The 13,469-nt window shown below is 47.4% G+C and overlaps 1 protein-coding gene across 1 annotated transcript in view; it reads left to right on the top strand.

The window, feature by feature from the left end:
• Window positions 1-13,469, top strand: part of KIF5C (kinesin family member 5C) — a 196,112-nt gene that overhangs the window by 146,241 nt on the left and 36,402 nt on the right. Inside the window, exons 16-18 of the mRNA XM_055130099.1 lie at window positions 5,787-5,975; window positions 9,928-10,045; window positions 12,963-13,039. Coding sequence (XP_054986074.1) covers window positions 5,787-5,975; window positions 9,928-10,045; window positions 12,963-13,039 — 384 coding nt within the window. The remainder of the gene's footprint in view (window positions 1-5,786; window positions 5,976-9,927; window positions 10,046-12,962; window positions 13,040-13,469) is intronic.

Genomic DNA, 13,469 nt, shown 5'->3' with positions numbered 1-13,469 from the left:
AGTGGGATGCTTCGAGAATCTTTGCGAACAAATCTAGTTCTAGCACAGAATTCTCAGAGAGTAGGATCAGCCCTGTGATAATCCGTCTTGAGGGTTTTATGTCTGAGGGTTTAATTTTTCAAGCCATGTGCCCTGGTTGGTGTTGAACAATAACATTTCTGACTTTGGGTGATTAAATGGCCCTTCAACATGCAATTTGAAGGTGATGTTCATTTATGGGGCTCTGATGCCTGCTGTTAACGCGAAAGGAAGGTATTTTTATGCTGAGTTCTAAAATAGAGCTGATGAAAAATGCTAATGAAATCAAGGAGTGTCTGGGTGCTTGGGTATTTAAAAAAACCAACTTTACCTTTGGGAATCTGAAGTATGATTGGGACTCTTTAAATACTTAAAAGGATGTTTTCAAGATATTTTTGGAATCTAGACATTAGATGTCCTAGTTAACATCATTGATAAGTAGCTATTTCATTGACAGTTCTCACTTATAGAGCATCATATGCTTAATCATTGTTCTTTTTTTCTGTTGTATGACTCAATCATGGGGGAAATAGATTACTCTCTGCCTTAAATCAAAGGATTTTTAAGTCAGAAATTATAACACGCAAATATTTTCTAGATCTAGTTGTGGGTATACTTTTTTCTCAGGGGAAAGAGTATAGTCTACACCTGGCAATGCTCAGGGATTACTCTGATGCTGTGGTCAGAGATCACTCCTGGTAGTGCTCAGGGGCCCATATATAGCAGCAGGGATCAAACTGGGGTCAGCTGCATGAAAGGCAAACACCATAATCATTCCCAAACTGCCTCTCTCACAGTGGGTAGATAGATTTTCCCTAGCATTGTTGAGATTCAATTAATATTGACTTCCTGTTAATTTGAGGTGTTCAATGTATTGATGTGTTGCTTGCTTTCATATGTTGCGAAATGCTGACCACTAAAATACTAGTTATAACCTCCATCCTGCCTCTGTGTCTTTGGTGTGTGTAGAACACTGAAGATCTACTTCTCTCACCTTTTTGAAGATATCCATTCTAGCCAGTCTGTGGTGCTCACTCATTGTGGTTTTTGATTTTTTTATCTTCCCCCTGATGATCAGTGATATCAATCACCTTTTCATTGTACCTGTTGCCCATTTCTGTGTCCTTTTGGGACCTATTAGTTTCTCTGGCCAATTTTGATTAATTTGGTAGAGGTTTGCCAAGCGTTATGTGATTACTAATTTACCAGATCTATGATTTGCCATTATTTCCTCTGATTCCATCACTTACTGTTTCATTGTGTTAACCATCAATTTTGCGGTGCGATTCCTCTTTAGTTAAATGTACTTTCACTCCTACAGACACTGTCCTTACTGGTTCTGATGGTTTAGTTGGTATCGTGATCGGAGAAAATGAGCAGGCCGTGAAAGTCTTTGCTGTGAGCTTGTCTTTTGGTTCGAAAATATCCTGTTCATTTCCTTGAAGATCTCCCCGGGAGAGGGAGCGAGGGGGAGAGATGCATTGCTGGTCTTTGTTCCAAGGCAGCAATACGATCGGAGCTTGTCCTTCCCCAGCTCAGTTCGTTCTCAGCATTTTCCATGTCAGGCCGGTGTTTCGTTTGGTCAGAAAGGCGAGATGAGGCCAGCCCAGGGCGAGTCGAGCGTCTGGCGGCTCTGTCCGGGTTTGTGAGTGAGCGCCGGCCTGCCGCTGCTTTCCACATTCCGTAGAACTGAGGCTTTCGGGAACCTGCCGCAAACTAAACAGGGCATTGAGAATCAGGAGCACGAGAGGGATCAGATTGGCTGCCTTTCAGTGCCCCTTTCCTGGGGCCGTCCCCGGCTCGCAGGCCCTGGAATGGGAAGTCTCCTGCCGAGGTGTGTCCTTGCCCAGGGGTGCTTAGTGCTCTCCACACAACCCCTCTGCTCTAGAGACATGGAGTGGGTGGGGTGTGTGTGGGGTGGAGGGTGACTCCCCAGCCCCTGCACACGCAGGTGAAAGGGACAGGCCAGCACCTGCCTTTCTGACCTGCTCCCCAGCCCCAGTGTCCTGGCTGGACCACGGACCCCCTGCCACCAGCTCGGAGCCTTCATTTGAAATAACAATAACTGGAATCACTGAAAGATTTGCACCCACTGGGATAAATATCTGAATTCTCAAGTGCTAAGAAACCTTGGCAGTGAACAACCGTCTGTTTGGATGGTTTTCCGTTTTTTTTTTCTTTTTCCCAGTTTGTTTGGCTTATTATTATTTTTAAATACCTCATCAGACATGCAAAGTCTCTCTCTCTCTTTCTCTCTCTCTCTTTTGTATTCTAGGCTAAAAATAGACTTCAGAAATTAATATTTCTGTGGGGCTGGATAGAACGCAGAGGCCTGAGCACATGCTTTCCCTGCAGGATGACTGGGTTCAGTTCTTGGCAGGACAGGTCCCCTGAGCACTGTGGGGCCCCAACCACGGCACAGCTGGGTGTAGCTCCTCAGTACCCTTGGTGTGTTCCCCTCACCCCTAAAGAAGTTATATTTATGGTTTGGAAAGAATATGCTGTGATCTCACCTTGGAAATAGTATCATTTTTTTGTTTTTTCTCATTGCCTTTTCTTTTTTTCTTTTCCCAGTTGACATGGAATTTGGGCTTTAAACACACCTTTTTTTTTTTTGAAATTGGCAGGTTATTTTTTTAAATTAAGTTAATGTAACTGAGTTAATATAATATATATACATATATATATATATATACATATATATATATATATATATTTCTTTTTGAGCCACATTCAGCAGTGTTCAGAAGTTACTCCTGGCGCTGCACTCAGGAAAGCACTCCTGGCAGTGCTTGGGAGACCATATGGGATGCCGGGGATTGAACCCGGGTTGACCACATGCAAGGCAAGCACGCTGTGTGCTATGCTATGGCTCCGGCTCAACATTGTATATATTTTTAATAGCATGAGTTCACACTTCTTCAGATGTATGTGAGCTCAACGTGCCTGCTATCAGGATATCTCTACCCTACCACCTCCTGCCCATGGACCCCCACTACCCTCTGATACCTTCAGTGCTGCTCTGTTAAGTGCAGTTCTTAGGAAGGATCACTGGTGCACACCCACATTAAGAAAAAAAAAAGTGGAAGGACAGACTGGGAGAAGAGAGGGTTTGTTTTTCCCATCGTTCCCTGCCTGTGGCTTTGGCTGTGTCTTCCTGTCCACGGCGTTGGTTATGGTTTGAAGCCCACATGCAAATGGCGCATCTCTTCCCCTTGGAAAGCTGCACCACGATTCAGGGCATCCCTGTGCCGCAGGCTGAGCCGCGCGATCCGCCAGGCTCTCGGGTTCTAGGGCCTGATGTGGAGCCCTGTGTGCTGGTGAATCCCTGGCAGTCAGAGACCCGGCTTAGGAAGAACCCCCACTCAATTACGATGGCCTCAGAGATTGATGCTTCTAGATCCCTTACCGGTAACATAGACTCTCCGTCAGTTGACACTAGTGTCACTTAACAAGCACTGTTGTTGAATTATGAATAATGATGCTGGGTTTTGTCGAGAATGGTGACATTGGATCCTGTGCTCAGCGTGCTCGAGTCCTGTACTTGTTATCTGCCACCAGCTTTCAGGATGAACACTCGCAACTCTCAGGTGTTTTCTGGAAAAAGATTTTTTGTGGGTGAATGAGAAAAGTGGCTTTTGAGGGAAGTGTGGAACATCGGGAAATCAGAGCTGAAATCCTTGTAGTGTAATCTGGATAAGGCTGGTTTTCTCCTGAGGTGCTAGGATGCCCCCTGGTGGCTGACCAAATTATGCATTGCTCCTTTCACCTGGGGTCAGTAGTCCTTCAGACACTGCCTGCTCCTGAAGGTATTCTCTGCCAATGTTTCTCTGCACTCCTGTGCCAGCTATATTGCTTCAGTCCCCCGTCTGTCCCCTACCCCCATAGAACTATGAAACTTCAAATCCTAATAGGAAATCCTGCAGGAATGCTCATGTTAAAATCGGTCTTTTCCAGGTAGATTTAAATGGTTATCTGATCTTAATGATAGCCCAGCAGGTAGGGGGTTTGCCTTGCACTTGGCTGACCCGGGTTTGATTCCTCCGTCCCTCTCGGAGAGCCTGGCAAGCACCGAGAGTATCCCGCTCGCACGGCAGCCTGGCAAGCTACCCGTGGCGTAGTCGATATGCCAAAAACAGTAACAACAATAACCGGAGACGTTACTGGTGTCCGCTTGAGCAACTCGATGAGCAACGGGATGACAGTGATAGAGTGATACAGTGATCAGATCTTAATAAGTTCCACTCACCTCTCCTTGTCCCTACAGGCACACAGAGGCAGGGTAAATATAGAAAGGTGGTAATGAGAACTCACACAGGAAAACCTTTTTCTAGAAAGGCTGTTTATAATGGCAAGTTGTTATTGTTGATGTTCAATTGTGGTCTCTGTAGAAAATACTTTTTAAAAAATTTAACTTAGTTTTTATACAGTAGTTCATAATATTTGATTATATTTAAATATTCGAACACCAATCCCCCCCCATAAAACACCAATCTCCCACCACCGTATTTGGGATGTTTCCATCCCGAACCCCAGCCCCTGCCCCAAAGCAGAGCTGAAATAATTCATTTTGTATTGTTTGTTATTTATTTCAAGCCTTACCTATAAGTATATTTATCTCATGCATATTCATGAGATGAAACTTCATCTGTCCCTGAAGAGCCAGACTATAGAGAACAGGATTTAAATTTTGATTTGACTCCTTTGGAGGAGGGTGGATGGGGAGAGAGGAGAGAATTTTGGACTATTACCTCTCCCCATGCCCCCCAGTGCTCAGGGGCTTTTCCTGGCTCTGCTCATGAGTGACCCCCTGCTGGTTCTCAGGGACCCATATGTGGTGCTGGGTATTCGAACTGGGGTTGGCAGGATACTATGCAAATGTTTAAACTCTGTACTCTCTGACTCTGGCTGCTTTGAATTCTTGTAGGTCTTAGTCATCATTAGAGTGACAGGGCCTTAGCTCTGGTCTAGAGATGTATGGCATAAGGAATTGAACAGAACACCACTTCAACATTATTTCTCTTTAAAAAACCACTCATGACTTTTCCTCTTTGATATCTTTGATCCTAATAAAGTTCAATGTCATGAAAAACCTCATTAGGATTCTACTTGGCATCTTTTTCTATTTAGAGTTTTTTTTTCTACTTAGAGAAAGTTTTTTTTTTTTTTTTTTGCTTTTTGGGTCACACCTGGTGATGCACAGGGGTTATTCCTGGCTCATGCACTCAGGAATTACTCCTGGTGGTGCTCGGGGGACCATATGGGATGCTGGCAATCAAACCCCAGTTGGCCGCCTGCAAGGCAAACGCCCTACCCGCTGTGCTATCGCTCCAGCCCCAAGAAAAAGTGCTCTTGATGTTCCACACTACACCCAAAACTCACTTTTGTCATTCACCCACCAAAGAATCTTTTTTTCTAGCAAACCTTTGAGAGTTGTGCGTGTTCATCCTAAAAGCTGGTAGCAGACAGTACACAACTGAATGGCGTCATTCTCGCCAATACCCAGCATCACTTATTACTCACAATTCAACACCAGTATTTGTAAAGTGATATATTTTTCTACTTAGAATTTTTTCTCTGAAAATTTGACTTGAGCTCCCCCAAGAGCTTGTGCCTGAGCGGGTAGTGTTTCCAACGTCTGGTTCTGTGGTTAGAGGTTCTTAACCAGGAGTCCACAGACAGCTTGAGAATCCATGGACTGGAGATGGGGGTCCCCTGACCTTTGGAAATGGGGGGGCGAGGCTGAGTGTGTGTGTTTGTGTGCACAGCTAGCGGACGTGAACGGAGTCATTGAAGAGGAGTTCACCATGGCCCGGCTGTACATCAGCAAGATGAAGTCAGAAGTGAAGTCCCTGGTGAACCGCAGCAAGCAGCTGGAGAGCGCCCAGATGGACTCCAACAGGAAGATGAACGCCAGCGAGCGGGAGCTGGCAGCCTGCCAGCTGCTCATCTCCCAGGTAGCCGCCCTCCTCCTCCTCCTCCTCCTCCTCCTCCTCCTCTCATGCTCTGTTCCCTCCCTGTAGCTGATGGTGGCAGTTGGGAGCATTGTGGCACTTGGCTTTACACAGACTTGTCCATGGCCTCCCTAGCCAGTGACAGCCCAGGCTTATTCTCAGGACTCAGTCGTTTTGTGCAAATCATACAAGAACCCCTTAATTTAATATCTGGGCTCCTCAGCAATGCCTGGGGCTGGGTGGGCGGAAGGGGGGGGAGGTTGCCGGGAGCCTCTCCCAGTGATGTTCCACCATTGATTCAACGCTGAGGCCCTGAAAATGTGGTGCTTCTCGGGCTCTGCAGTGCTGGGGACTGCCAGGGCCATCCAGGCTGTTGTTTGGGGGGACCTTCGGGGCCATACCTGGTGATGCTTGGAAGGCCAAGTGAAGCCAGGGATTGAATATGGCTGGGCTTTTCCACCCTCACCCTGTACTACTCCCTGGCCATGAAAATGCCTTTAGAAATTGGGGTTGGCAAAAGTAGAGAGAGAGTATGAGGAATATTGTCTGCCTTAGAGGCAGGGGGAGGGTGGGAAAGGGGGTTATACCCAGGATATTGGTGGTGGGGAATGTGCACTGGTGGAGGGATGGGTGTTTGATCATTGTGAGATTGTAACCCAAACATGAAAGCTTGTAACTATCTCACGGTGATTCAATAAAATTAAAAAAATTTAAAAAATATTGGGGTTGGAGAGATAGCACAGCGGCTAAGGTGCTTGCCATGCATGCTGCAGCCAACCTGGTTTTGATCCCGGGCATCCCATACGGTCTTCCAACCACACCACCACAAGTAATTCCTGAATGCAGAGTCAGGAGTAACCCTGAGCATATCCAAGTGTGCCTCCCCTCTCCCACCTCCCCCTGCCATAAAAAACAGGTGATATATAAACCTCCCTCTAGCTGTCTCTGACTTAGCTATTATAGGGAGAGACATAATGGGCAAAAATCAGTGGACTCTCAAATACCTGTCAGCCAAGCAGCATTCCAGCATCTTTTAAAGTCTACCCCAGATTCCGTTTAATCTGGGAAAACAGAAACTCCTGCTATTTATACCTGTAGCAGGTAACATTTTATTGACTGTTTACTGTAGGTCTTACGGGTGCTAAGCACTTTCCATGTATTATATCCCTTGATCTTAAAAACGAATCTCAAGGAAGCAGATTTTACCACAATCCTCATTTTTCAAATGAAAGTCTGAGACTTTGAAAGGTTTACTCCATTGTCTAAACTCATGATTCCTATGTATGACAGAGCGGGATCTCTTAAGTTGTATGTCTAAATCCGGAACCTTGCTGTGAGGTTTTTAGGCCCCGGGAATCAGTTGGCTGGTTAGTCAAGCTGCTCCCCCACATCATGATGGCATTTTATTCCAGTTGGATTATTTCAGAAAGCAGCAATCTAGAGTGAGTGGCACTGGTCTGCCACCAACACCAGAAATTTGGAATTTGCGGTTTCTCTAAGGGTCCAGTTTGAGCTGCTGACTACCTTACTCCAGTCATTAGACCAATGAAGTTCTTTGGAGAAAACTCAGAGCATTGTATCATATAATGTTGTGAGACAGGTACCACCTCATTTGAGTCTAGTTTTAAATACAGTGATACATTCTCACAGGAACATCTCCCATCTCCTTGTTTCTCATCTTAGTGATTTATCAGATGCAAATGGAAACAGGTTTCTAATACAGTCAATAAAACATAGTTTAAAAGATTATTTGATGCTTGTCTGAGATTATGAGATCGGCATACATTGTTGGGGAAAGTATAATTTAGTCAGTCCTTTTGAAAAGCTGCTTGGAAGTTAAAACCCAGAAACACAAACCTATCTTGGTCCAGGAATTTTACTTATATTATCTTTTGTTGGCAAAGAAAATGAAATATTTTTCAACTTACATGGTATTATCATCAAAAGCATGAAAGGCTGTCGGCCGGAGAGAGTACAGAAGATACGGTGCTTCCCTCACATGTGGCTGACCTGGATATGATCCCCAGCATCACCACATCTGGTCCCCTGATCCCTGGCAGGGATGAACATGAGGAAGCCTGAGCAGCACTGCATGTGGCACAAACAAACCCATAAACAAACCACACACACACACACACACACACACACACACACATAAAGCTTAGACACAAGTTGTTGAATGCAGTACTAGGCCGTGTTATAATGAAATAAAATACTCAAATATCAATTAATAGCCTATAACATAAAATGATGTAGAAGGATATGTAGGGCACTTCCAAAAAATTATAAAATCTAGCAGTTTGAAAGGTGCAACGGTATAAAGTAGAAAGAAAGATGCTAATTTTTAATTCTGCTATGCTTTTCAGCTATATAGAATGTGCGTTCTTGTAGGCGAGACTCCAGACATAAGAGGAATATGGCTGATATAGTTGTGATGGATGAAACTTACACTTATGTATTTGCTCAACTATTTGACATTTTATAATTAATAGGCGTGGAGAGGACTGGTAAATATTAGGGCCCAGTGCACCTAGAGTGTGATTTCCCAGTCACCTGCATGGCCCTGGCACGATCACGAGCAGAGACTCTCTGGCTTGCAGTCCGCTGTCTGCTCCTTCCTCCTTAGCGCCCCGGCCCCTGCTACACAGTGTCCTCTCCCGGGGCTGTCACTGTGTCAGTGGATGTGGATGATGGAGGCAGCAGCTCGGGCCCTGAGAGCAGTGCAGATGCCAGGGACAGAGCCCTGGTCCTCACCCATGGTGTGTGGGCTGGCGGTGGATGTGGGTTCCAGTGGGTGTACTCCCTGAGTCAGTGAATTCTTAGCCAGGTGGGATGGGGTACAGCCAAGTGGGGTGCTCTTAAACGTGGGACCCAGAATGGGACCTCAGTTGCCCGGGTCTTCATCATACTAACTCATGAGAGTCAGGACCAGTTGGATGCTTGAGTGTTACAGAGTACTTGGGTGAGGGTATCCCACATACGCAGTGAGTACCATTTGCCGCTAGGCACTGTTTCGTACTCTTCCATGGAATAGTGTGAAGTGAAGTTGCGCTGCTCTCGTTCACTCCTTGGGTCCCACAGTAACAGAAATATTGGCTTCCCTTCCCCCCCCCCCCCCGTCACATTATCTAAGGAATCTGCTAGACATCTCCAGTGAAAATGCAAAAAGCTGTGTCATACATTGCCTGCTTTCATTGCCTCCCGAGTCTCAGGGGTTGTTTCCCGAGCTGAGAGCTCGAGCCCCAGGGTCCTCCTGCGTGGAGGTGATCTGTAGTAGCCCTGCCAGGTCGGGGCTCTTCTGCCCGGTCTCGGCTGCCTGGAAGTGACTCCTGGCAGCCAGTGAGCTCTCATTTATTCCGCAAAGATTAGTCATGCACCCTCTATCCTCATGAAGCCGGTGAGCAAACGCAAGAATAGGTGAGGTGAATCAGGCAGAAGTTAGCTGTGCTGGGGCTATTAAGGCTCGAGTTAAGGATCTTGCAGACACTGTGTCGGGAGGGAGTTGCAGGGAGCTTCCCAGTGGGGAGCAGAGCAGAAAACGCGGCACTCAGTTGGTGCATGTGCAAGACAGGAAGCAGGAAGACGCCGTAAGTGAGGAATCCAGAGGTGCAGATGCCGAGGAGGGCCCTGCCCCCGACACTTCCCTCCCTCCCTCTCTGCACTGCAGTTTTCTGTGAGGAGGAAATCCTGCGTGGGCTCTCACCGGGTGGCGGTGAATGAGCACGATTATGGGTCTGTGGGGCACGAAGCAAAGAAGCGTCTGGGAGAAGCAGAACTGTCTTGGCCGGTGGGCCTGGGTGGTCAGGAGAGGGCTGACTCAACACCGCTTGGGTTTTGTTACTCGGTGGCCCCTGCTCTATTCCACATGCCCGTCAGTTACGTCCGAGCCTGGTAACTACTTGCAAACCGTTCACACTTCCCGCCTCCTGTTCTCTGTTTCTCTGCTTGCTCGAAGCACGAGGCCAAGATCAAGTCCCTGACAGACTATATGCAGAACATGGAGCAGAAGAGGAGGCAGCTGGAAGAGTCCCAAGACTCGCTGAGTGAGGAGCTGGCCAAGCTCCGAGCCCAGGGTACGTCACTAACTGCTTTGCAAGGGCCTGACGTGGGGCCTCAGGCAGATCCTGGTGTGGGCCGAATCCAGGATGCTCGGTTCCGTTCTGTCAGGCGTCCCTTGTTCTTCTGCTAACCAGAGCGTGACTGGGCTGGGCAGTGGGAGGGAGACCTATCTGGAAGTCTGCCCCCACCCTGTGTCTGCCCCAGGGAGAATGACCTTCCCACCCTCTTGCCTGCCACTACTTTGCCCGCCACTACTTACTATGCCTCTCCATGCACCCCGTCATATGCACCTCGCTTTCTGCTCATCTTCACCGTGTTTGTCATGGTCATTATCCTTAATTCAAAAAACCTATGTCCAAGGGACACGGTGTCACCTTCCTACTCCAGATCCCAGCCCAGTCTGTTCTAGTCTGGCCACTATGTGGCGGCTCAAAGTCCTTTTCCAAAATTCTGTCTGGTGTCCAGCCTCGTGTGAGAGGCTGACCCTTGTGGGGCCTCCCATGGCTTCAGTATGATTGAAGCATCTCCTGAGGGTCACCCAGCACTCACTACATCTTGAGCAAGGTCTTCCCTTTGCAAGTGGAGACCCCCACTCCCCCTTAGCCGGGGACACGTGTGACACATAAGAAATGCTCCATGAATGTGAATAAACAGAAGCACAGCTTCAGAAGATGCGCCTGTGGACGCCAACACCAGAACGGGCTGAGCCGAATGCTTTGTGGTGAAATACCAACATGCAATGACAAAGGTTAGGCCTTCTAGAAAGCAAAATTCATTTTAATAATGATTAACACTCTTTGTACCTCCACTAGCTTTCCAGTCACAAAGGCACCTTGCCAGAGGTATGCATTTTAGTAAGAAATAATCATGAAATGTCCAACACTGACGGGACCATAACCTTGTTCCATTCTGTACTTATGTGTGTTATACAAAATCTGTTGTTTTTAGAACATTTTTCCATATTAGAGATGAAGAAGATGCAGAGGGCACCATGACTGACAGTACAGTCTTAGGCCAAAGGTTTAACCTGCCTGCAGGAAGCTTCTCCGTGGCAGGATGCATATCTTGCTTAGATTAAGCCTTGGGCTCAATCTTCAGTAACTTGTCCCCTCAAAAAAAAAGATCTGTCATTTTATCTCTACAGTGGTAATATGATTTAAAAATCTACACATGCTTGTGTTCCACGGCCTGCAAACTAAGCCTTGAAATGCAACTAGGTTTGATAGGTTGGTAGGATCGATGGCGATGTGGTCCTTTTAAAATTTCCTTTATTGTTATGTAACTTATTTGCTTAGCAAATTAATTTAGCTTCAAAGGCCATGAAAGTTTTAAAATAAAGAGAGAGAGAGCGAGACAGTGAGTGTCTTACCCCCTGCACCCCGCTGGCGGCCTTGTGATGTTTTCTTTATCTGATAATGGATGAATATTAGAAATACAATGCTCCACCCAAACCTTGGCAAGAAGGAAAACTCTTCTTTCTTGCGAATGGTCTCTGTGGTTGGTGCCATCGAGCAGAAATAAAACAGAAATGAGAAGATCCGAACAACTTTGGAACAGCCTTGAGAAGCATGAATGCCACCTTTTAAGGAAGATTTTGCTTCCTCTGCTTTGACCCCTTGAGGCCACCTTGAACCCAGGGTGGAGTTCTCTGGTCTCATCTGGAGAGGATCATTTTACCCTCTAGTTGCCTTGTTCTCACCCTTAGAATTTGTCTTGCTTCAGATTCTAGAAGAATAAAAGCTTACCCGTGAGAAGGAAACATGTTCTTTCTGAAACACTAACAGTGGCATAAATCCACATTGCCCCTGCCTCGGGCAGCGCACGTTATACTCCACACGGCCCCGACACAGCCTTGGGCACTGCTCGCCAGGCCTGACGGCGCCAACCCCAGCGTGTGGGCACCAGGGCACATCGCAGAGCCGCTCCCTTCTGAGTGGCAGCAACTTTCTGCTCATTCAGGCCTTTAATTAGTATTTTATTTTCCTTTTAAAAAAATTGAATCATCATGAGATACAGAGTTGTTCATGTTGAGTTTCAGTCATGAAATGTTCCAACACCCGTCTTTGACCAGTGTACCTTTCCCAACATTGTCCCACGTTTCCTCCTGCCACCCCCACCCCACCTGCCTTTGGGGCAGACACTTTTCTTTCCTCTCTCTCTCTCTCTCTCTCTCTCTCTCTCTCTCTCTCTCTCTCTCTCTCTCTCTCTTTCTCTCTCCCTCCCTCCCTCCCTCTCTCTCTCTCCTCCCTATCCCTTTCCCCCCTCCTCTTTTAGGCACTGTGGTTTGCAATACTGTAACTGAAGGTTATCATACATATCCCTTTACCTCCTTTCAGTTCTTTCTTGTCCAGAGTGATCATTCCCAACTGTCATTGTCATAGTGGGCCCGTCTTTGTCCTAACTGCCCTCTCCCACAACTTGTGGTGAGCTTCTAATTTCTTTTTAAGGCACCATGATTTACAAAACATAGTCGAGGAATACTAATTGCTCCGAAGCAACAGAAATGGAGAGTCGGCCTTCAACAGGATGCAGGCACAAAGTGTGTGGGGGGGGGGAGAGGCTAGGACAGGGAGGGGACACTGAAACGACTGCAGAGGGAGGTGGTTGGTGGGCGTCGAGCTGGACTGTGTTGGGCACGAAACCCTCTCAGCAACAGTGTTGTCAACCACAGTGCCCAAAATCAAAGCCTCTCTCAGTTTGGGTCCTCAGGCAGGCATGTTTTGGGGGCCCCCAGGGTGGGGGTGGGGCGAGGCCACTGCTGATTGCCGTCGGCCACGGAGGCTAAGGCCTCATTCCAATACCCACTCTTCACCCCCTCATCCTTGAGTGCATGCTCTCTCTGTCTCCCTCCCTCCTCCTCTCTCAATTTTCATTACGGGTTGTGAGTCCAGTCAAGGAAATCTGAAAGCACTATGTTAAAATTCAAAACAGAGAAAATGCACGAAGTCAGCTTCCAGGATAAGGAGAAGGAGCACCTGACGAGGCTGCAGGATGCCGAGGAAATGAAGGTGCGTCCTGCCCTGCCGGGGCAGACCCGGCCCCCTAGGGATATGTGCAGGGTGGGCAGGGTTGGTGCAGACTTTCCCGGATGTAGCCTAGCTGGAAATTCCGACCGAGAAAGGGGGATATGTCCACTGCTGAGAGCGACCTCCTCAGACAAGTGGGAGAGAGCAGCTTCACGGCTCCTGACCGTCGCGATGGGCCCCGCATCAGCATGGGGGTTCCGCCCTCGCCTCAAATGGGGGAAACTCCTCTCCTCCCCGCCTTTGTGCAGAAAACCCAACCCTGAGTTCCCTTCCTAACCCTGGGGCATTTAGTTGTCGTTAAAGGAGAATATAGGCCTGGAGCGATCGTACGAAGGTGGGGGTACTTGCCTTGCGCACAGTCGACCTTGCAAAGATCCCCAGCATCTCATGTGGTCCCCACCTCCGGGAATGT

This window comes from Sorex araneus, chromosome 1 (assembly GCF_027595985.1).
Source record: "Sorex araneus isolate mSorAra2 chromosome 1, mSorAra2.pri, whole genome shotgun sequence".
Lineage (NCBI taxonomy): Eukaryota > Metazoa > Chordata > Mammalia > Eulipotyphla > Soricidae > Sorex > Sorex araneus.
Note: the sequence above shows the minus strand (reverse complement) of the source record. Positions and strands in the feature narration are given on the sequence as shown.